At 44.7% G+C, this 22,683-nt stretch overlaps 1 protein-coding gene across 4 annotated transcripts; it reads right to left on the bottom strand.

The window, feature by feature from the left end:
* Window positions 1-808: 808 nt before the first annotated feature.
* Window positions 809-18,171, bottom strand: NRIP2 (nuclear receptor interacting protein 2). Of its 4 annotated transcripts, none has more exons than XM_018085584.2 (6): window positions 17,284-18,171; window positions 12,512-12,676; window positions 7,690-7,772; window positions 7,128-7,255; window positions 4,300-4,352; window positions 809-2,593 (listed from the first exon to the last, which is right to left on the bottom strand). In XM_018085584.2, exons 1-6 carry the CDS (start codon window positions 17,512-17,514, stop codon window positions 2,462-2,464), a joined length of 792 nt encoding a protein of 263 aa, XP_017941073.1. In that variant the 5' UTR covers window positions 17,515-18,171; the 3' UTR covers window positions 809-2,461. The 4 variants fall into 4 exon arrangements, with proteins under 4 accessions (XP_017941073.1, XP_017941075.1, XP_008919386.1 ...); XM_008921138.3 differs by having other exon boundaries at window positions 2,485-3,481; XM_018085586.2 differs by lacking the exon at window positions 12,512-12,676.
* Between the last annotated feature and the right edge of the window lie 4,512 nt (window positions 18,172-22,683).

Genomic DNA, 22,683 nt, shown 5'->3' with positions numbered 1-22,683 from the left:
CAAAGTTGTGGCACAACATGCAAGTGTATTAACAACCAGGGTATAGGAAAGTGTTAAAAGGATTATGTAAAAGGAAAGAATTCCTTTTGGAAGAAGCAAAATTGTTGCTTAGTGTGAGGGGAAGGAAAGGAGGATGCAAAGAAGGATTTATGCAGAGAAGAGAGGGACAGGGAGGGCTGGGGATTTTCTAGTGCTGTAGCACATTAATTCACAGAGGAACCTGAGCACTTAGTGTTTTGAGAAATGAGGCATGTGAATCGCAGAAAGGCTTCAGAAGGACTGGAGAATGTTCTAAATGTTAGCAAAAGCAGTTATCCCAAGACAGACATGTAGGAACAGCGCCTAATGAATTCAGACAGCAGCTAGTGTGCAAGTATCTGCGGGGCTGTGACAGTCAGTAGTCAAAATAGAACTGTCAACTCAAAGTCGTGCCAATTTTCTATAGAATCCCATCCAACACCCTTTTAATCATTGGAAAGATTCCTGTTGGCTTCAGTTTAAAGACTCCTACTCACCTACACTCCCATCCTAGCCAGAGCCCAGCTCCAAAATGGACACCCATCAGGCACGGCTCTCACAAGGAAGTGGCCAGGATTGAAAGCTATTGGTGACCTTCTCCTTCCTGTGCCAGCCACTTTTGAGCACCAGCAAAGCCCAGAAAAAGCTGTCAGACATTTTGGAAGGCAACAGAGACCTCCCTGGGCATCAGCAAAGTCCAGCGATAGCCCTGTGGTGCTCCAGAGGGAAGCAGGACCCTGTGTGGGCCTCACAAAACCTGGCAGAAACCCCAGAACACTCTGCAGGACAAAGCAAAACCCAGCAAAAGCCCCAGGGCACTCTGGAGGGAAATAGGGCACTGACAAAAACCTTCAGAGGTTAGGTGGTTGAGGTCACGTGTAGGCTTAGGGTTATGGTTAGAGTTGGGGTTAGGAATTAGGTTTAGTTATATGGTTTGGGATTTAGAGTTAGGTTTAAGCTTTAGAGTTTAGGTTTAGGGTTGGTTTTAGGGTTAATGGTTAGAGTTTAGGGTTGGGCATTATGGTGAGGTTTTGGGATTAGAGTTTATAGTTAGTGTCTTTACAATCATGTTTATGTTTTGGGTTTAGAGTTAGATGGTTAGAGTTGGGATTACAGGGTTAAATTTAGGGGGTTATGATTAGTGTCAAGTTTTACAGTTAGGGCGTAGTGGTTTGGTTTAGAGGTTAGGGTTAGCATTAAGTTTTAGGGTTAGAGTTTGGTTTAGGGGTTAAATTTAATGTTATGTTTAGCTTTATGGGTTAAATTTAGAGTCATTGTTGTGATTTAATGTTTGGATTAGGGCTAGAGTGAGCTTTAGGGTTATGGTTTAGAGTTTGCGTTTTTTTTAATAAGAATTTGAATGGATATGGTATCTATCAGATAATTAACAGATTATTTGCCTTGTTCCACATGCTAGTTTTAGAGGGCAATGAGAGTTGGAAACTGGGTGAGTTGCTGCATGTAGGAACAGGTGTTTCATCTATCAGTAATAAGATTTTTTTCAGCAGTTGACCCAGGTACCACATAGATTCCAGCTGACACACAGGATGGTTTAGTACAAGTCTAAACTGTCATAAAGAGCCCTGGGTTTGAGAAGCCAGTTAGCCATGCAAGTGATACAAATCCAGGAAGAATTACTGGTACTTTGGAAGACAGACTCATCAAGTAGGCATGTTTCCTGACTAAATGAGAGAACTGTTGGTGCCATTCAGGAGATTCATGGAAAGCAGTTCATGCAGAAATAATCAGATGCACAACTAGAAGAGTGGAAAAGAAGTCATGGAACAGATCAGAAGATCAGAAGATGCAAGATGTGATGACTAACAGTAGAAGTCTTATGCTCCATGTAGGAGGAGCAGATGCTAGTCATACCAACTAACACTGGTAAGTGAATCCCAAATCATATCAGTCAGGCTGTACTCTGCTGTGCTTAGCATGTGTTAAACTACAGCATACAGCATCTGACTTTGGAAAGAACTAACAGAATAAAAGCAAAAATGCATACACAACTTCTTTGAGAAACACAACACAAACAGTTTGATAAAAAAGGAAGAGAGTCAGCAGTATTTAATCCAGAAAGAGAGGCAAAATTGGGATATCATGACATTTTAAGGGTGGAAAAAGGTACATTTTGGAGAGTGTGGATAGTGAATCAGTAGTCATAAGGCATGGAACAAGGCCTGATCTAGTGCATCTTTCCTAGAGCTAGTAAAGAATAGACCATGGATTAATAATACAGCTACACTCTAGGATGGAAATTATAAAAAAACCCCCACAATTATTAAGTGACTTAATAATCACCCTTGACATCTCAGATGAGTTCACAGTTCTCTGACCTGAGCGGGTACTGCAAGGAAGTCCAGTTCTTGTTTTGTGCAAGAGTACCAAAGTTGATGGGCTGTGTGATGCCAGGACTTGAGGCTGATGATGTATCTGTATTCAGTCACCGGGTTTCAAGTTGAAAGAAAGGAGATGACAGAGCAGAAGACTTTGTGCTATAATTCACTGCAGCACTTAAAGTGAACAACAGGATCTCTGATGAAGCAGCAGAGGTAACAGAATGTAGCTCTAGCAGCTGGAGTACAGAGAGGAAAGGCCTGATCAAAAGAGCAGGGTCTGCAAGTCTGACTGCTATGTATGACACCAAGAGATGATAAGCATTGCCATGCATATAACATAGCTTAGTGCCCAAGGATGCAGTGACAAAGCCCAAGCCCCTGTGTGTACTTTAGGCATCTACACTCAGCATTTTTGCAAAGGTTTCTCAGAACTGAGAACTCTAAAAATGTTCTTGCTGCGGGGTTTTCCCAAGAAAATACTTCTGTTCTGCTCTGAGCCAGAAAAAACTAACAAAATCCAGCTTGCCAGAGTACAGGCAAGGAGAACAGGGCCCCTCCCACAAAGAAACGGGATGGGTATCCACTCACATTGAGGCAAAGAGAAGGGAAACATTCATGGCAGTCTTCGGAGGTTTTTGGAGAAATGCCATCCTTTTGTCCACAAAGCAACTGGAGATTGTTCACAGAGACTCTCTTGTCTCATGAACAGAGGGCATTGTAGTCATTAAAGGGGTAGGGTAAATTTACTACAGAAACAGAAATTGGAGTGACTAGGGACAAATAGAAAAGCAAGAACAAAATGCCCACTCGGCACACTGGGACAAGCAAGAGGGTCCACTGAAAAGAGGGACATCTCTGAAGTTGAGGCACTCACAGTAACAACAGCTTCCAGCACCCACTTGCCTTTTTCTCACTCCCCAGTGAATGCCTCAGCCTAGAACTCAGCAAGGTTAGGGGAATGTGAGCCTCGCCCTCATCTCTCTTTCATGGTAGCAAGTCTCCTCAGCCCCAGACATGGGGAACACAGCTAGTCACTGAGCAGGCTCTTCAGAGGCATGTAGAAAAGGCAGCTCTTGACTCAGTGCTTTAAATCTCAGGACTCCGTCCTCCAAGTCGATGCAACACTAAAGAAGGGGAGAGCCAGTTACTTGCTGGACATTTCAGATCACAAATCTCATGATGTCTATGACTGGAGAAAACCTGCAACACCACTTTGGTTTTAGAGAGACCTTAGTTTCCCTTTGTGTTCTCCATGCCTTCTCCTTGGTCCTGTTTCCTACAATGGATTCCTCTCCAAACCCTTCACAGGGCCATTCCCCTCCCTTCTTCCTATGATTCCCTCTGAACTGATGTCCTCACACCACTTAGCTGTTCAGCCCAATGTTTTATGAGTCTGAGATGTGGCTATAAATATGTGACAGGCAGGAGCCAGGTTGCTGCAGACATATTCTGAGCCACCCAGGAATCAGGCTCAGCAGAGCATTGACCCTGAGCCAAGCTGATAAAAGGAGAGAACGCTTTCCATTCATGGCCAGCTAGTGTTGGATACTGAATATGATTATACAGCTTCATTTGGCTTAAAGCAAAAGCAGAGCTTGTTCACATCTGCCTTCAGAAGGTGACACATATCTCATGACAGAGTTAGTGTATTGCCTTTTCTTGTCTCTTCTTCAGTTTCTTCTTCCTGTTTGCAACTTGTATGGTCAGGAATATAAAGAATGGGTGATGTTATAGTATCCTATTGGGAGTTTCCTTTCTTAAAACCCTTAAGAGGGAGTGGAAAGGAATCAGTGACTCAGCACATACTGCAGCCAGTCAGGCAGCTGTGTGACTAGTGTTGCCCTGAAAGACCTGGATTTAAGTATTTCAGATGCTTACAGCAATCAGATCTTGGAGAACTTCTTGAGAGGAGCCCTCCAATTAGCAAGGAGTTGTTCCTTACCTTGAGAGACCACAGAGTCTGGAGACCAATGCAAAACTCCAGCATTTCATCATCTGAGAAGAGAGAAGACACCAATCAGGCTTAAAATTATACAATACTACCCATCTAAACAAAGAGTGTTTCTCCTGTAAGAGGATATGGAATACAAGAACATCTGATTCATAAACTTATGTGGTTATGGTCTCTTCAGTATAAAGTAGATAAAAAAAATAATGAGGAAAATGATGAGTTAAACACACAAACACTAACAAGCAGGTGGTAACAGTGACAATAATAAGTCAGCACTCTTCTGGCACTGACTGATAAGCCATTAGAGGAGCTATTTATGCACAGTCCTGAAGATGGTCAAAATTAACTTTGTTGCTGATAAGAGGAGGAAACCATGATTATCTTGACTATTATGAGATATTTGAGTGGGGGCGTGGGATTGTTTGAAACTTAATATGAAATGTCAGAAGGCGCTTGTGGGATCTCATAAAACTTACTGTGGGTTGTGTAAGGGAAGGACCAAAGGCAGGGGATGGCAAGCAGCAGGGTGAATCAGGGAAGAACAATCATGGAAAAATGGAGAGGAGAGGGGATAAGGGGGCAGTCACATGCAATCAGGCAGTTGGTCAGTTCACTTGTCTGACCAAACCCTGCACCTAATGGCTGCAATTTATCCGATCTTATCAGATAATTTTATTAAGTAAATTTTTCTGTGTAACTTCTCTATCCTACATTTGACTGCTGCAAGTCTTCAGTGTCAGCAAGTGTAGAACATGCCATGGGTTAAATAGCTGTAGATGTCACTAACTTCAGGGACTGGCAAGGGAGGTGCCAGTAACTGAAGGGATTACAGGCCATAGGGCTCATAGGTGTGTGTCAGCAACTGGAGAAAAGGACGTAGCTCACAGGTGCCAGCAACCAGAGACACCAGTGTGCAAGAGAAGTCTGGGTGCCATAGAGTTTATACACCTGAGCGCCAGCAATGGAGGGATTACGATGTGTGCTGCAAGGTCTGAGTTCCAGTAACTGAATAAAGACTGTGGATCACAGAGCTTGTAGGTCTTGGTGCCAACAACTGGAGCGCTCAGCATGCAAGAGAGCTCTGGCTACCTGCTCTGACTGGGGTCACAAGGGCCTTGGGTTTATAAGTCAGCAATTGAAGAGGACAGAGCACGACCATGAGAGATCTAAATGCCACTAACTGGAAAGACTTGGGCGTGTTTATGTTTTCCTGATGAATTTGATCCTATGAGGTTGTGGCTTTGTACTCAGGGGTCTGGGTCAGTGGCTAGGTAGGAGGCCTATGGTCCCGACATGGATATAAAACAGACCTAGAAGCTGTGCTGTTATTCAAAGACTGTGAATATAAGTGTGCTTGTGAATCTAGAGAATGAGGATCTGTGAACTTCTGATGATGAACTTCAGTCCTGGTCAGCTGGAGAGGAGGACCAGGGCTAGGCTATCTGTACTGTTATTTATGTGCCTGCTGATAAAGGCACTCCTCTGCATGTGGTGGTCTGTGTGGCTGGCCTTGTCTCTGTCCTTTCTCTATGTGCCTCTTTGGAATATACCTTCAACCTTGCTACTACCTCAACCTGCCACTAAGAACATGCATTGGACTGGGTGGGAGTGACCTCCTGCATCTTAGAGTTGCCCATCTGGACTTGAGTGGCAGCTAAGGAGGAATTTCCAGGTCCTGGAGTCTGCAGGAATCAGGAGCCACCAGTAATATCATTAACACTTCCCATGTCTCCTGAATGCCAGCTTGCCCTGTAACAAGTGACTGTAATTTATAATTTATTTATAATGACATAAGCAAGAGCACTGTGTGTACAGGGAGGTATAAGACACGAGGGTAGCAATTCTGCTCCTTCCAGGCAGACATCTCCGCATCCCAGCAAAATGGATAGATGCTACTGGGCTAAATTCACCTGTGATGGTACTAATACAGATTCTCCATAAAGGACAAGAACTAGTACAGGAAAAAAACAGAAGAGAAGAGTGAACTTGAGTGTATAAGAGGAGGAAGCTCTTTCTAGATGACTAGGAATGTGGAAAGAATGGGCATGAAAAGGGGGAGCAAGGAAGGTCTTGGAAGATGAATAGTACTCATCAAAGATGAGGAAACAGATAAAGGCAAGAGAGTAAAGCTGGAAGATTAATAGGGATAAAGAACAAGGGGGAAAAAAGACAACTAAGTTGTTTTCAGCATATTCACAGCTTGATGTGAATGTGGAACATGCAGCCTTTCTGCTGTTTGATGGGCGTGCCTCAGCACCTGCTGACTTGGCCTTGGGTACTATGGCTCCTTCCTTCAAAGGGTCCTGCTTCAGGACACTGAGGGAGACTCAGCACTCTGTGGTTACCAGGTTCTTTCAGGGTGCTCCCTGCAGCAGAAGCAGATGAGTACACAGAGAAACGCTCTGGGGAATAAGCTGTACCCTCTGTTGCCTTCTCTGATGACTCTCAGCCAGAGATACAAGTGCCTATTCAATAGAACATAGGGCACCAGAGGACTAACCAAGCCTTCTGCATAATTTTAAGAAATGTCCATTTTAGAATGTAAATGAGAATTTTCCACATCCTTTTTTAAGACCAAAAATCACATCATTTCTTCCCACTTTCCGTGTCTTCTCTCTTCTCTGTACCCTTCCTATGCCCTTTGCATTTGGTTAGATTGAATGTGTTCACAGCACATAATGATGTTGGCCAGCAGTGGAAGCAACCACATCACCAACCTCCTACCATGTTAAGCTCTTCTTAAAGGTCCTTCTAAATGCCCTTGACAGTGCAAGAGGGACAGAGGAAAAACAGGGGAGATGAGGGGCTGGCACTCTCACCTACAACCAGCGCCGAACACAACACTGTCTCCGGGCCAAATTGCAACTCCATATGTTCTACTCGGCCAACAACGCTGGGGATAGGAAGAGAGAGGTCTCCACAGTCCATGGCAGACACTTCTTCCAGCCTGTGGGACACAAGAAGTGTTATTGCCTCAAGTGGAGGAAGAGTAGGAAAAACAGGACTTCTCACTGACGGCAGTTCTTCTTGTTCTCGTTGGGAATAGGCCCACAAGAGGAGGAATCTCTTTCACACAGTATGTCTGGAGGCAGATTCAACAAGCAAAACCTCACCACTAGCCATCAGCTGGGCAGCTTTGCCTTGCACTACACACAGACAGAATGACACAGCTCTGCCTCCCAGTCTGGGGTCTTCACACAACTTTGCCAGTGCTCCTGATGCCTTGCCCTGTATCCCACCTTCTGCACCTTCTCCTAAGCAGCCGTGTGCACATGCAAAGCTGCTGGTAATTATCATTGGGGCTGGGAATCAAGGGTGCCTAGGTTCTTGCCATAGGTTTTCTTTTAGTCATCTCTCCTCTTCTACTGTGCAAAGACTTACCCCAGCTGGTTTAAACAGCTCTTGGAGATGAGGTTCGGTAGACACCCAGTGTTAACAGTCGCTTTCAATACCTGACCTTGGCACTAGAAAAAACAACAACAGATGATTACTGTGGGCTCAAAATGGGCATAGTCACTCCTCTAACTTTCTGAGCAACACAGCCAAAGATGTGGTGTTTTAGGCAGTAGTCAGAAGGTAGGAGACTTATCCAAGACAATGGTGGTCTCCACAGTGCTCTGCAAACCTCTGTCAAAGATTTCTTTTTGAATTTGTCTTCTTTCATTTGTATTTGATTGCCCAGACATTTATCTGTTTTTAGGGACTTTACCTTAACAGTGTTCCTGCCAAGAGATGCATAATTAGTGAATTTGTTCAGAAAACCCCCATGGACTTTATTAGCAGAGCAATAGTTGATATGACAAAAGCTTCTAAAGGAATACAGGCATGTGCTACAGCCTTTGTCATTTCTCCATTGTTACCTGGTGTTGCAGGTAACAATTTTCAAGGGCTAGACATTTGTTTTCAGTTGAAGAGCTTCCAGAGGGAGAAGTCGGAAACAGAAGCAGCCAGCACATATATCCCTGAGATGAACTGACAAATTCAAATGATTCCTGAATGCAAGACACAACCTAATCAGAAGGTATTTATTTTGTGTAGGGCTTACATTATGTTCCTATATAGCTCTTCAAGGATATATGACATGATATTATAAGTACAATAGTAACAGCTGGTGTCATTTAGCAAAGGGAGAGACTGGATGCCTTACACCCCAGTCACCTGTGCTTGATCTTACTGGAATAATCCCCAGTGCCTTGCTCACTTCATTTCTTCACCGCTTTGCACTTGAAAGGGAAAAGGAAATGTGTTTGCCATATGTTTTCTGCCCCCTCTGCACAGAGGTCCTTAATGGCAGGCCAGAGGTGATGAAGTAACAGCAGATCTCATATATGTTAGAGGTTTGAAAAAATAGGGTTATCAAGGACATTGATAAGAATTATGTTCAGGGGAAAAAAAGGAGGAGCAGGACTTAGTAAAGGAATTGGAAAAGATGGGGTAACTGCCATCTACAAAATATGTTTTTCACCTGTCTCTAGTGCCTAATATCCATTCTTGATGGCCTAGTTCTTCAAGGCTCTGTCTTGCACCAACACCCACAAAAGGCCAGCCACAAAGCTTCCCTTTAGAGAGGCTCTTTTTTTTCCCCTACTATCATTTGTGTTTTTCCTGTGATTCCCTCTCTTCCATTCACTGTGGTGCTCTGTGCCATTAGTCACTCAGAAGCAGCAACAGACCTCCCACTGCTCCTCTACTCTTATGCTCATTCCTAACAAGGTTAAATGCTTGATCACCTTAAGCAGACCAGCATGGCTATGAGGTACTCAGTGCAGCATCAGTAGGGTCAAGGAAAATGTTTCAATTTCATGATTTCTTAACTAAATCTGTTTCTGACTATTAATCATAACAGAGAGTGAGCTACATTATTTCCAAGATTTCCAAGAGCTCCAGTATTTCCAAGATTCCATTTTCAGAAATGAACTATTTGTGAGCAGTTATAAAAAGAAAGAACAAAATATCTCTTGTGAGAAATACTGGAATGCTGCAAACAGACACAATATCACTAGGGTCCCTTTCAGCCCAAATAATTTTGTGGTTCTATAACAAAATGCCTCCCTTCTGATTTTAGAGCTCTGCAATGTCTGTGCTGTCTTGTCCTCACTGATGTATCAGCCCTGCCTACGAGGACTGTGGCCAGACTGAGCAGAGAGGTAAGATAAAGGCACAGAGTGCAGATGTGTGCTAAATGTCTGTCTCCTCATCCTCTCTACTGTGCTTCACAGAAGAGGCTTCCCTGTGCCTCCTCACTGCCTAAGTGGGTATACTGAGCATGAGTCTCAGGTCACGTGTGCCACCACATTAGCCCAGGCTGCAACCTGCCAACACTGTCCAGCTGAAACAGCTCTTCCTCAGTAACAGACATGGATTCTACTGGGAAAGCATTAACCATCCCTCTGGCTCACAGAAGCCAACTGTTCATTGCCCAACTGGAGAAAAAGCATTGTATCAGCTTCTCAGAAACAGGAAACCTGAAGCATGGATAGCAGTTACTAAGGAATCACTTTGGGAGCAGGCTGACCTGAGATGCATGAGCTGTTGTTGTTATAATAAGCCTAAACTCTATCACTAGGCAGATTCTTGAGTTTTGTTTCAGAGCAGGCTGGAAAAGTTGCAAGTTAGAAACTTGCTAGCATATAACAGGACAGTGATTATTCTGTAGAAAATAACATTTAATCTCATTCAGTGTAAACAGCCCAGCACAGTTATCAGTTCCAGCAGCATCACAAAAGTTATCCACTTTCAAATTACACCACTAACTATTTGTCCAGAGAACTCACCAGGAGCCTGAGGAAAGTCCTCCATCCAGCATACCACAAATACAAAGCAGTTGAGGTAAGGACTACACAGGCAGCTGATGAGAACTGCAAGCCTTCCTGGCCTAAGAGGACTTTTCATCACATTACCCACTCTCATCTCTGTTCCAGAATTTTCAGTTTGCTACCAGTCACCATTAGTCTTTATCTAAATGTCAGTTATGGGGATTTCCAAGAAAGAGGGGAAGGAGAATCAGTAAGGATCACCGCTTATAAAGAACTGTGTGTTCTGAAATAATGTAAGTTCCAAAGTCAAGAAGCTGCTTTAGCAAACAAAAGGCTGATTAACCCCAGATTGCTTTGGCATAGAGGAAGAGTGGACTGGGACAGCACTGGAATCTTTCATCATCTATTTCCAAGCCAACAAGAGACAAGCTCCACAAGAAAAAAATAACAGCTTGATTCTGTGATGCATCTCCATCATGATAAGCTTTCCAAAGTGCTTTGCAAAAGTTGTCACAAAAAAGGACAATTCTGCTAAAATACCATGTGGGCAAGCCACCTAAGGAAATAGAAGGACTCTGCAGTACAACTCTTATAGACTGGCTCTGTCTCTGATCTCTGAGACTTAAAAAGGCCTTAGGCACAGGACAACTATAACCTGTTAGAGTGAAAACACTTCTTGCCTGAATCTCCCTGTAGCACTGAAGTCTACAGATATTTGGACTTATTCCCCAGGCAAGTTCAGTTCCAAGTCAGTTAATGCATTTGTTAGCACTTTGAAATTTTCAGCGTATTTGTCTGTGTGTAAACGGCAGCTTTAAGCTGGTAGACTATCTTTTCTCAAGAGGTGCTGTCAGGGAAAAAAGACTTCACTGGGGTCATGTTCCATTTCTAATAAAAACTGGACCATAATCAAGCAGTTCTCCAAAAGGTACCAGCTCACCTCTCTGGTTAAAATGAACTGGCAGCCCGAGTCCTATTTCCTGCCACAGTTCTGTTACTGACAGGAGAGGGTTTTTGAAGTTCACAAATGAGAACATCAAAAGCAACAAGACTAAAAAGAAGGGGAGGAGAGCTTTCCTTCCTTCAGTGTAAGAAGATTAAGTGTGACAAACAGTGACTGGCTCTTAAGAAGGGCAGAAAAAGAGAGAAATGCCTGTGCAGAATTCAGGGAGTGTTAGACTTATTTCTTTGACTGTGATGTTCATTAACCCTTCTCTGTGAGGGAGAATAAAATGTGTGTGACAGCTGGGGTCCAGTCCATTAGAAACACAAACGGTCCACTAGTGGACCCTGCTGCTGACTTAACTACTGCCCCTGGGGTACAACACCTGTACATGCTTGTCCTTGCTCAGTGTACGTGCCTGGCAAAAACCCCCACACTTTGTCACTGAATTTCCTCATACAGAACAATAGAGAGTGATTATTAAAGAAAAAGAAACAACTTCATTTGCTCAAAACCAGGCTCCAGGTATTTGGAAAAATTATATTAAAAAGCCATTTATCCTACTAGTCTGTTCCCAAGTAGGGTTATGTTAACCTAGCTACATTAAGGTCTAAAAGCCAGGGTAAGCAATGCCTGACTGCAACAGTAAAGACTGCAAAACAAACTAGACAGTGTCTTTGCTTGCAGCCTTTCAGAAACTTGCTACCATGCTGTGTTCATATTGTAATTTATTGTGCCAACTGAATTTTAAAGGTGTATGTGTTTTTCTTGGAAGTGTAGTCTTTACTCTCTAACACAGGAGATGTTTTTAGGACAGGTAACTGAATTAAAAACAGCTAAAAACTTTAAAATGTATTTTGTATCCACCCTGTACCAGGTCTATATCTTGGTGAGTCTCATATCTGCATATTACTGAGCAGCTTCAACCATGCAGCCTTGTTTCACGGAGCACAGCTTTTGGATGTGCTTTCTGAAGTACAAGGGTCAGGATTAGTGTGCTCTGCTGTATAGGAAGGTATAAGAAGAAAAGGGAGCTAAAAGTAGTGCTTCCATCAAGAGATGCAGCAATGCTAATTCGGAGCACATTTAACCACTTTCTGAGGAGGTCCTCTGACACCCAAGGGAATCAGACCAGACTGGATCCAGCAAGTGTAAATCAACTAGGGTCACTTGTCTTTAAGTGATAAGGAGACATTCCTTGCTTCTGTATGTAGTTATGAAATACCTCCTATCATAGGAAAACTGGTCTTCAAAGGAAGGAGATGTGATTAAGGTAATTTATCCTCAAATATGGACAACTAGAATGCATGTAGCAGAAAGGCTTTCCTCTGGCTTTGGAAGACCTGAATACAGACTCTAGGAGAGGCCATGCATGAAATCTGCTCTCTCTGACTGCAGCTGGCATTGCAATTTATAACTCAGCATGGCCCTTAGGAGGGGGGCAGCTGGAGCTCTGACCTTTTGCCATCACTGTGAAATCAGCAGCACCGTGTTGTTGCCTTACCTGGCACTGTATTAGCAGGGGTGAAGTCTCTTTTCTCCTGTTCTCTCCCTTTTCCATCTTTTCATCCTGGTCTTTTGCCAGCGGAGATTGAACCCGTGCAGACTGAACCCGTAGCTTGTTCAGATTGCCTTCCAAGAGGCGCCGCTGGACCACACTGTGTGGCTGCTGTCTCCATCACAAAGAAAGAGAAATCCCAGCTAAGAATGGAGCTAAGGACAAGGACATTTGCTAGCTCAGGGAAGCAGGTTGCAAATGCCTAACCCAACTGATCATTCTGATGAAAGACAGGCTTATCCCAAGATTTTTTTCTGTAGCCACTAAGGTGATGTTAAAGTGTTGTGATGTCTGTGACAGGCAGATCTCTGGAATGCAGCTATTGGAGGAGAAAAACATGCCTGATGCATGGTCTCCCCACACATATCTGTTCCTTCAGCTAAACATGCACTGGGCAGTCTCATACCTGTTCAGGTACTGCCATACACTACTGAGTGTGTGTGCTGACAACCAACCAGGCACATTCACACCTTCTAATGTGGGAGGGGACAGGGAATGCAGCATGTGTGTGATGTGTATGTGTGGGTAAGAAGGCAGGACTCCAGAAATTTTAGGTGTACAAGCAATTATTTGTAGTGAAGCAGAAAGCTTCCCCTGAAGAGGAAACTAAAACTAGCTTTTAATGTTCTTTGTAGTCTGTCTCTGCTCCCCCACATCAGATGCTCTAGCTTTTGTCCAGTATTGATCCAACACTGCTACTGAATCAACAGTGGGCAACACCAATGAAATAGGCCTGTTGGAGGAAGCTTTGTCCATTCTCCACGTACTTGGCCCCGTGGCCCTTCTCCAGGAGAGCAGCTGCTCAGAGCTGACCATGGCATTCTCAGTAACAACTGCCTAAGTGAAGAAAGGCAAAGAATCTAAAGGGGTTAATGTGCTACAGCATAAACTGCTGTTTTTATCTTTCTAAAAAAAAAATATTAAAAGATAAATTAAATCCTAGATTGTTCAGCAGCTTGATGTAGGATCTTGTCAATGTGCAGGCCAAACACATGAATTACACCAGACCTGCCAATGAGCTGGGTACCCACAGCATACGTGTGCTTCAGACCAGCTTCATGCTTGGTCAGAGGGCTGAGGCCAGGGAAGTGTGTAAATTGCCACTTGAAGTACCCTGACTGGTCATATTTGGCAAATGATTGGAGCAGGACAGATGTTACTGGCTTTTTGGTCACACTCAGCATTGCTCTTTGCAAGATGCCAAGTCCCTCATGCCTCTGTTTCCTTGTCACTCAAGGGGTGAGGGTCAGATCATTCACATGCTGCGTGGGAGGCACTGCAGTAGTTGAAAAAGTGAGGTAAAAATATCCCTCTGTTCCCAGTCTTTTCCCAGCCTACTGTGCCGGCCCACAGCACAGCTGGCTGTTGTACTTAACTCCCTAAGTACTCTGAGCACAGTGCCAGTTTGCCTGCCAGCTAACATCTGGGCCATGGGAAAAGGGCAGGGAATAAACAGCAGGTCTTCGAATTCCCATCCTCCCTCCTATCTCTCACAATCTGACATGCAAAGGACTTTTCCCTCTCCCTGCAACCTTTCCCACAGAAAGAGCAGGCCAATTGCAGCTGCCACCTCTGTCCCCATCTTGTCACTCAGGCTGGGAAGAGGCCAAGTGCTGATGGGGATTTGCTGGGATGTGGAGTCATCTGATCAAGATCAGACTCCTGGGGCCCTTCCTATCTTCTCTCTCACCAGTAAGATGGAGAATGGGAGACTGTTGTCTCTCTTGGGCTGGTCAGAAACAATTAGATTTAGAGGATGGTGAGGGAGGACCTGAGGGATGTTTTGGCCAGCAGCTGGAAAGGAGGCCCTCTCAGGGCACTTAAAAGGGTCAAAGCAGGTTGCCAGTGCAACTTAGGGAAGGTTCAGGCTCTCTAGTATGAAATCTCAAGGCCTTGCTATGATTAGTGACATTGTACGAGCTGGGGAACTTGATTTTTGGGAGGCAAGAAGCCTGATCTTCAGACCTTCTTGGTACTTTCAGAATATGTAGCTCATGTAGCTACTTATTTTATTTTGGCATTAGGAAAAAATAAATCATGCTTGTTGCTACAAAGCTGGAAATGTGAGATCTCCATAGAAATGTATAATTACTCATTGTCGGAGACATGATGGGCCCATCAAATCCCAGGCACTGCTGGATGCATTGCATAAGCTGAATGCACACCCAGAGTACAAGAGAGGAGTGGCAAAAAGTAACAGCCTGTGACTGCAAAAGAAAGCACATATTTAGTTTTAAATTACACGAGGCCTTACTCTAATTTTAGGACATCTGGGATGGCCACAGCTGGAGTCTCTGGTACTGTCAATGGAGACCTGTTTTGGGGAATCAATTAAACTCTCCTCCTAGTGTAAGTGCTATGGGACTCTGGGGTGTTTTGCTCTCTCTCCAAGATCAAACTCTCCAGCACTTCCTACTGCTGCTTTGTTTTCAGTACATTCCTTTTTTGTATTCCTGTCCTCCAGGAGGGATCCATATAAATTTAGGAAACATAGATGGGGTTTTCATAGGGCTGGAGAAATGCCAGGAGATATATGCCAAAAGCATATTTTGGACTCTAACTTGCAGTCCCCAAAGTATCACAGCAATGTCAGAGTATCCCATCAAGTTGCAGGAACTTCTGAATTACTCAGGCTTAATTCTCCTCTTGCTCCAAGGTAAAGCAGAAATGGAGGTACCACACGGGTCCCATGTATGCAGACTTTGCACAGGGGCCACAATTTATTTTGTGCCCTCTAATGCCAGAGCAAAACCTCCATGTCAGAAAAGATGTTATGCCTTATTCACTGCCCCCTAGCTCCATGGTAAAAATGTTTCAGCTATTCTGTCGTGGACCAAACATGAAGTATGCAGTGTTTTGCAGTGTTTTGCATGCTATCTACACACAGGGAATTCTCCCGCTTAGAATGGTTAATTCAACCAGGAGAGCTGCTCATGGCAAGTGATTTGGACAAGGACTGTCTTGCTCGAGCGAGCATTTGTGGCTTCAGGGTGCCAGTTGTCACTCTGGGGCACAGTGTGACAAGAGTCAATTCCAAAGCAAAGCAGGTAGACATGTTTCTCTCTGCCTTGGTGACTGGGGTCAACAAACACACACTAAAACACTCAGAAGTGGCTTCTTCCCGTACCCTGCCAAAAGCTGTCCAGGGACAGGCCCAGGGGTATGTCTGGCTATGCCCTCCTGAGGGGATGTTTGAGCTGCAATGCTGCAGGGCTTGTGCCTGCCTGCCTGTGCTGCCAGCCTGAGCGGAGCCCTCCGGGCTCCAGCATGGCCAGACCTCCTTCCCTGTGGGGAGGAGAGCCCTGTTCCTTGCTAAGACAGCGCTTTTGTGATTTCCCTCTCGTACTTCAGCAGTGACAGTGTGCAGGGCCGGAGGGACACTCAGGACCAGTCCCTGCTGACGTCCATGTGTGTGCAGCTGTGAAGGGCCGGCAGAACACAAGGCGACAGCTCAGGGTGACTTTGAAGAGCCACCCTTTACCCTGCTGAGCCACAGACTCTCAGCAGCTGCTGAGGCAGCTGTGGGGTGGGTGTGGGAGACAGGAGGGTGTGCCAGCATGGGAACGTGGCACTGACCCCTCGTCTGCGCAGGGCAGAGCTGCTGCAGCTGAAGGGTTCAGCAAGGAGAATAGCTCCCACTCAGGCCCAGTGCCAGGGATCCTGCCCATCCCACACACACGTGCTCTTGTGTGCCTTGCTTCCAGCAGCCTTGCAGCCTGCTGCAGGAGCCAGGAAGTGATGGGAGATACACATACATGAGCATCTGTGGTGTTGCGATTGTCTGAGGATACAGAGGGAAGCACAGACTGCAAGGAGGGGCAAGATCTTTTATGACACCCACAGGCACAGATGGAATAAGTGATTGTGCCCTCATCACAACTAGACCTAGGCACTCTTTCAGGAAAATAGTTTAGACCCCTGCATCCTTGAGCAGCTAAACTCCACAGTGGAAAGTTAGACAGCAAAACTGCCAGAGCAAGGGGAGTATGTGCACAGTTGAGCCAGCAAGAGATCCCATGGGGAAACTGCTTCTAGCCTCGGGGAAGTCCCTCCAGCCCACAGACCGCCCAGGCTCCTGGAACAGATCTCCCTTCCCGATGCTTCCTGCTCCACATCTCCACAAGAAGATGCCCACAGGCCACACTCCAATGCCACCTCCCCAAAGGTGTCATCCACAAGTGCCAGGCACTGCATCTGCCTGTGTGCCTGGTTAGTGGTCCTGCCTCATGCTTGCCCCTCCACAAATCCAGAGAGTGAGGGGAGAGAAAATAATGCAGAAAGGTGACAAGGTCAAACATAAACCTCTCAGAGTTTTATGAACTGTGCTTCCCTCCCGACTGAGTCTGGAAAGCAGTCTGCGTTTGAGCTGGATCATGCAGGAATAGATGGGGGTTTTCAGATATGTCCCACATGGAAATATACATGTCACATGAACATATATAGGTACTGGTGAGTAGAAACTTGGATACTGGAGAGTCCTTCCAGTCCATATCTGCCTTCCTCTGTGAGGAGTTTGGTTCCTATGGGGATGTATAGAGAGTATAGATGCATATAAATGAGTGATTCACTCTTTTGCTTTACCCTGACCTGCTTCTAGATCATCCTGAAGGGAAGTTTCATCTTTGCCCATGATCCTTTCAGAAACCTGATAACAGTTCCCAACTGGGATGAAAGCTATTAGGAGGACTCCCTCCCAAATGGGGTCCCACTGGACTCACCAGATCCTTGGAAGTGCCAAGCCTTGTCAAGCCATCCAGGGGCAGCAGATCAGCAGAGTCCTTGTGCACAAACTGGGTGGCCTGTTTAAGGCGTCTCTTCTGTTGCAGAATAGCTTTGTTCCTCAGCTCCATCTCACACTCCTGTCGCTCCAGCTCAGGAGTACCCTCACTCTGCTTTTCCTCCTCGTCTCCTTGCCCCAGTGGCAGGTGGCAGCTCTTCTTCGTGCTCATGGTGAAGATTCAGACAGAACCGGTCCTTTTTGTTATGCTGGGGTGTTCCCTGAACTCGTCTCCTGGCGTTTGCCCTCTGGAGGCTGACTCAGTCTCTGATCTCCTTTCCCTTCCCCACAGCTCTCCTTCTCTTGCTTTCTCTGACTTTCTTCCTGCTCTTAGTTATAACTCACCCATCTCTGAAGTGTCTCCGTGCCGGTTTCTCTGTCTGTCCCCTCCAGTCCCCCGTGTCCCTCTGCTCCCAGCCTCTTCCTCTCCCTCACTTCTCCTGCCCTGACTGCAGCTCTCCCTCCTCCAGTCCGTGGGTCCCTGTCGTAACAGAAAAAGCCCCGCGTCAGAAACCGATTTCCATAAATCACAGCAGAGCCGGCGAGATGCTCTGGCTGGAAAAATCCAGCAGCAGAAGGGTGGCCCCGCTGTCGGGGGTTGGACTTACCTCCCCGGGCTGCGCGCACGCACCCGCGTGTGCCCGTGTGTGTATTCCTGTATTCCCTGTTCCTGGCACTCTGGGGACACACTAAATCTCCCAGCGGCAGCCTGTGCGATCCAGCAGCTCTGCCAGGGGGCTCTGACGCATCTCAGTGTATCTGCAAATACTGGCAGCAACACGGTTCAGCCTAGGAGATGATGCAGTACCGTGGTAAATGGGAGAGAGCATCCTCCTCAAGGCTCCTGGCAGGCATGCCCAGTCTCCTTTCTGCAGAGACTGTCATGCGTTTGGAACAGGCTGCACTGAAGGATTTTTCTGTGTAGCTTGAATGAAATGCTGAAGGTCTGGTCTCTGCTTCCATCCAGGGCAATTGTATTGGGCCCGACTCTGCTCTCATTTTCACCCCACTCCATCTAAAGCAATCCCCTCCAATGTTGCAGAAGCCTAAAATCATGGCCTTGTTGATACCAGGGCACTTGACTCCCTGTTTACACTAAGAGAGTGCTGACACTGCTGCAGTGTGGGATGTCTGGACCAGGGCAGACATCCCTCCTCTCAGGGGAGAAAGGACGTGGCAGAGCTCACTTTTTCAACGTTCTGCCTTAATACTATCCTGCTTGAAACAGTAAGTTTCAACTTGAACTGAAGCTGCTTTATTTTGATTTCTGTTCACTAGTTAATACACTGCCCTATTAAGCACTGATTCTGACATCAGAGGACAAAACCAAATTTTACTCAGCTGTGAAGCTGAGAACAGCACTACCTTTCCATGAAAGCCAGCAAGGGGTGAAACAGCTTTCATGTGCAACACAGAAGGACTAGAAGCAGCTATGAAAGTTACAGCAAAAGGAGACTTTCTATTGCTCCCTCCAATTTGTTTTCCAGTTTAGTAGTATGTAACATTCCAATATTACTGATACCAATTATTTCTATGTTCTAGATTCTATATAAAAAGATAATAGTGAGTTTACAGTATTAGGAAGTAAATCCAATACAAAGATCCAGATATAAGTCCAGTCAGCCCATTGTGAGACCTGACTGTGGTTGTAGAAACTACCAAAAGGTTGTCCTCAGTGCAAAGGAAACGATGGTTTTCTATGGTGCATCTTTTACTCCCTGCTAATCCTTACAGTGTTAGCACTTGTCTTAGGATCTTTGCTCCTCAAATGTGAGAAGGGAGGCTGGTCATTTAGAGTCATTCTAAAATTTGGAGAGGTTGGCCTTTTTGTTCCCAGTATGCTAACTGCTTTACACAAGGTATTACAATTTCCACAGCACCAAATTGCAGAACTAGATTTGGCAGGAATGGGAGTAGAAGTACATTCTAACTGCTTTACACTCCAAAGCCAAACTTCAATACCATAATGCAGGCAGAGTCCCACCAAGAGCTCAACAGAGGTGTTTACAACTGTCCTTATCTATCTGCAAATCAAATTAAGAAAATAGTTTAAATAAAGGATATTCCCAGGGAAACTGTGTTCCCACAGTCTTATTTTCTTGCCTCTAGGTTGTTATGATTCGTGCTTTACACACACTTTTGATCTCTTGTGGCCTTGCGGAGTATACTCTGAGTCGTCTTATCAAGTCCTTTTATTATCCCTGTAAACCAGTACTGAATCATGCACCTCTGCTCTCACACAGGGCCAGGAGGTGTTTCCCCTCCTGCTGACTGTGAATACCTCAGCAGGCCAGCCATGACAAAGCAGGTCTGCTTCTGCTTGTAGCAATGGCAGGGCCAATTTTCTCAAAGCCTCAGAACAGACCTCAAGACTGTAAAGTAGAATGGAACATTTTGGAGCCAGACCACCTACAGTCTCTGCTTTGAAACCTATGGGCAGAGCTACAGAGTTTCTGACAAGATCGTCTCCCACCATAGATGTGCACGTGGGCATGAAGAGGAGGGAGCACTCCTAGTTCCCAGTCCCTGTACTTCCTTACAGCTAGTTTATTTTTCATAGCACTTTGGCAAAGTCCAATCAAAATCAGTTTGCCTTGCAGCAGTGCTGGAACCATTACTCGAGCACTTCTGCTTTAGGAACCAGTTAATCCTGGTCCCTAACTCACAAAATATTTCTCTCTTTTTACCTCAAAGAGGAGAAACCTTCAAATCTTATTTAAAGCTTTCTCCCCTCCTTCATGCCTTCTGCTTCTAACTGCATGTCACTTAATTCTTTATATCCTGTGATGTGTTAGTTCGTAGACCTGGCAAAAAACCCTAGCATTTTTATGGAGGTGAAGTCAGCTAAAACACTATCTTCTCCCTTCAGAGGCATGCTAGGTTCTAGGTCACTGTTTTTTTTCTATTCAGCTATTATTTTTTCCATCCTATTCTTCTTAAACAGAGCCCGTTTACTAAGTAGGTTAGGAACTCTCTGGTTGTTGGGTTTTTTTGCAGAATGGACACTCTTAAAGGTTTTCTACAGGAAAATCAGATCAGAGTGCAGCAAATTTTAAGGGTTTCTTTGTGCCGGTACTACCTTTCCCAGTCATCTTTTGTAGGCCCTGAAAAATAGTATATGACTCACCAAGGGCCTTTGTTAGATAAATAAAACTGATTTAGATGAAAATATTGATGCACAATCCCATACACACTGACAAATTATTTTCCTTTCTTGATCCAGTCACATACAATAATCATAACACATTCTACCTCACTATTCTGCACTCTTCATACAGAAATCCTTACAGGATGTGTAGCAGTGCTATTCAGACAATAGAAGAACCACTCTGCCTCCACAGAAGATAAATGCCCTTCTCCCTGCTCCCTAGCTTGGCCTTCCAGCTCAAAGCTGTTACAGGTCACTGAGAGCTCTGGGGCAAAAGGTTCCAGGTTCTAATCACAAAGCTACAGCACTCTATCTATATTTATGGGTGTTGGTTCCTGATCCTGACCACCTCCATGTCAGAAACAGTGAAGAATTCAGAAGTAGTGCATGTATTTCTAAGGAAAAACACTGAAAAGCAGCATTTCCCAGTAGCCAGTTTGCCAAGCCAAGAAACAAGAGAGGATCAATATTCCAGTCAGCTACTCCGTTGTTGGAAGAAATTCATGAAGAGTACCTGGAGTAGTGAAGGGGAGAAATGGAATCCTTTGCTGATGGAAGCAAATCACAGATTTGCTCACATGAGACCAATGTTTTACTGAGTACCCTAGCTGTTTGAGGAGCTGCTCTGTTGAGGGCTTTCACTGGTTTGACTTAAATTTCACAAGCTGAGGTTCTTTCACCAGATTTTCCTTGTATCTCACTTCTAGGAAGCTTTACCTTTTCACAATTTTTTACCTTTTTTTAATGACTAGGTTAAATCATTCCTCCTTAAAATATTCTCCTGCAACTTTTGCAACTTCGAATGGTTGTTTCTTTCTTAGATATTTCTCTTCAGCTTTGAATTTTTCTCTTTCAATAGTTTGAAAACTATTATTTTGTCCTCCTGAGAGCTGACACAGTGGAGGTGTGAGGGTGGATTGTAGATAAAGAGCTTTACATTTCTTTTGTGACAAGTTGGGCTGTTAAAGAGCTCAACAATAGCGCCCACATAATGCAACCAGCCCAAAGGTTGTTTCTACATTACACCAGTTTCCAATGTACTGTCTCAGTTTGGCAGTGCAAGCTTCAAGTGGGTGTAAAAATGGCCCTGGGTGTAGCAACTATGTCAAGACCAGGATACTCCTTGTGGTGCCCAGTGCAGAATCACAATGAGGTGACTTTCTGCTCATTCTCTTTCACTGCCACAGCCTGTGCGCGGTCTGTGGATGCACAGATGGTGCAGAGGAGTGATGAGAGGACAAATCTTACTCAGGCAAATCATGCATGCTTCTCTCTCCCCTTCTGTCTTTGAAAAAAAAAGCTTCCTCTGCTTTGAATTCCCTCCACTTTTATTATTTGTATAATAAAATATCTTCATACTCTAGAAATAATAAGTAATAAATTACAGTATTTGTATCTGTGAATATGTCTGGCAAGTTTCCTTGAGATAAATGTCATCTGAGATGTACATAACATTTAGCTTGGCTGCTGGATAGTGAAGTGTGTCCTGCCAGTAAGGTCAGTCAGAAAGTAAAATAGTTTCCTTAATTAGGTAATTTACAGTCAATGTGTAGTCATCTGCCATATGGGCTAGAGTTATGGTTACACCATAGCAAACTTAGAACAACATTGTCCAATATGAAATCCCTCTGCTATACAAATATTGCTTGCAATGATTTGTGTCCTGTCTGTATTGATTTCCTTGCTTGAGCTAAACTGCATTGAAAAGGGGCCTTTTCCGTTTGGTTAGAATAGTTAGTATCGCCACAGAACAGTTGCTGATCATGCAGCAGCCAGTACAAAATTCCATTACACAGCTTCATGAATCACACTAGAAAACTTTGGCTTTGTTTTCACAAGGGGAAGGAAAAACACTTCCGAGTGCTAATGCACATAGCAATGGCAACTGTCTTCCTCATGCTAGAGCTTCTCTGTGCTTATGAAAAGGCTTAAAGCAGAGAATAATTTCTGCTAGGAATATGCTTACTAATAAAAGTATGCAGGAGTCTGAGATGAAGGATAGTTGTGTATTTAAGGCCAGTAGCACAGTACTTGGAAGCATGCAGCCTCAAAGATGTCTCCTGTATGTCTCTCTAGGTGGTTGTTTTCTTCACTGTCCTTTCACTTTCTATCTGTAGGTACAACAGCATTTCCATTATCTGCTTAGCTTGAGGCTAAGAATGAACTCGCTGTTAACACAGACAATTTAAGTCT

The sequence above is a fragment of the Manacus vitellinus genome, unplaced genomic scaffold, assembly GCF_001715985.3.
Source record: "Manacus vitellinus isolate BGI_N305 unplaced genomic scaffold, ASM171598v3 scaffold_83_pilon, whole genome shotgun sequence".
Lineage (NCBI taxonomy): Eukaryota > Metazoa > Chordata > Aves > Passeriformes > Pipridae > Manacus > Manacus vitellinus.
Note: the sequence above shows the minus strand (reverse complement) of the source record. Positions and strands in the feature narration are given on the sequence as shown.

Excerpts from the sequence above, each read along its gene's own strand:
- NRIP2 (XM_018085584.2), bottom strand. The coding sequence starts at position 17,514 with ATGAGCACGAAGAAGAGCTGCCACCTGCCACTGGGGCAAGGAGACGAG. Across the intron at positions 4,353-7,127 it reads GTGTTCGGCGCTGGTTGTAG|ATGATGAAATGCTGGAGTTT; the intron begins GTGAGAGTGCCA and ends CTCTCTTCTCAG. Across the intron at positions 2,594-4,299 it reads AGACTCTGTGGTCTCTCAAG|CTGCTAGAGCTACATTCTGT; the intron begins GTAAGGAACAAC and ends TCTGTACTCCAG.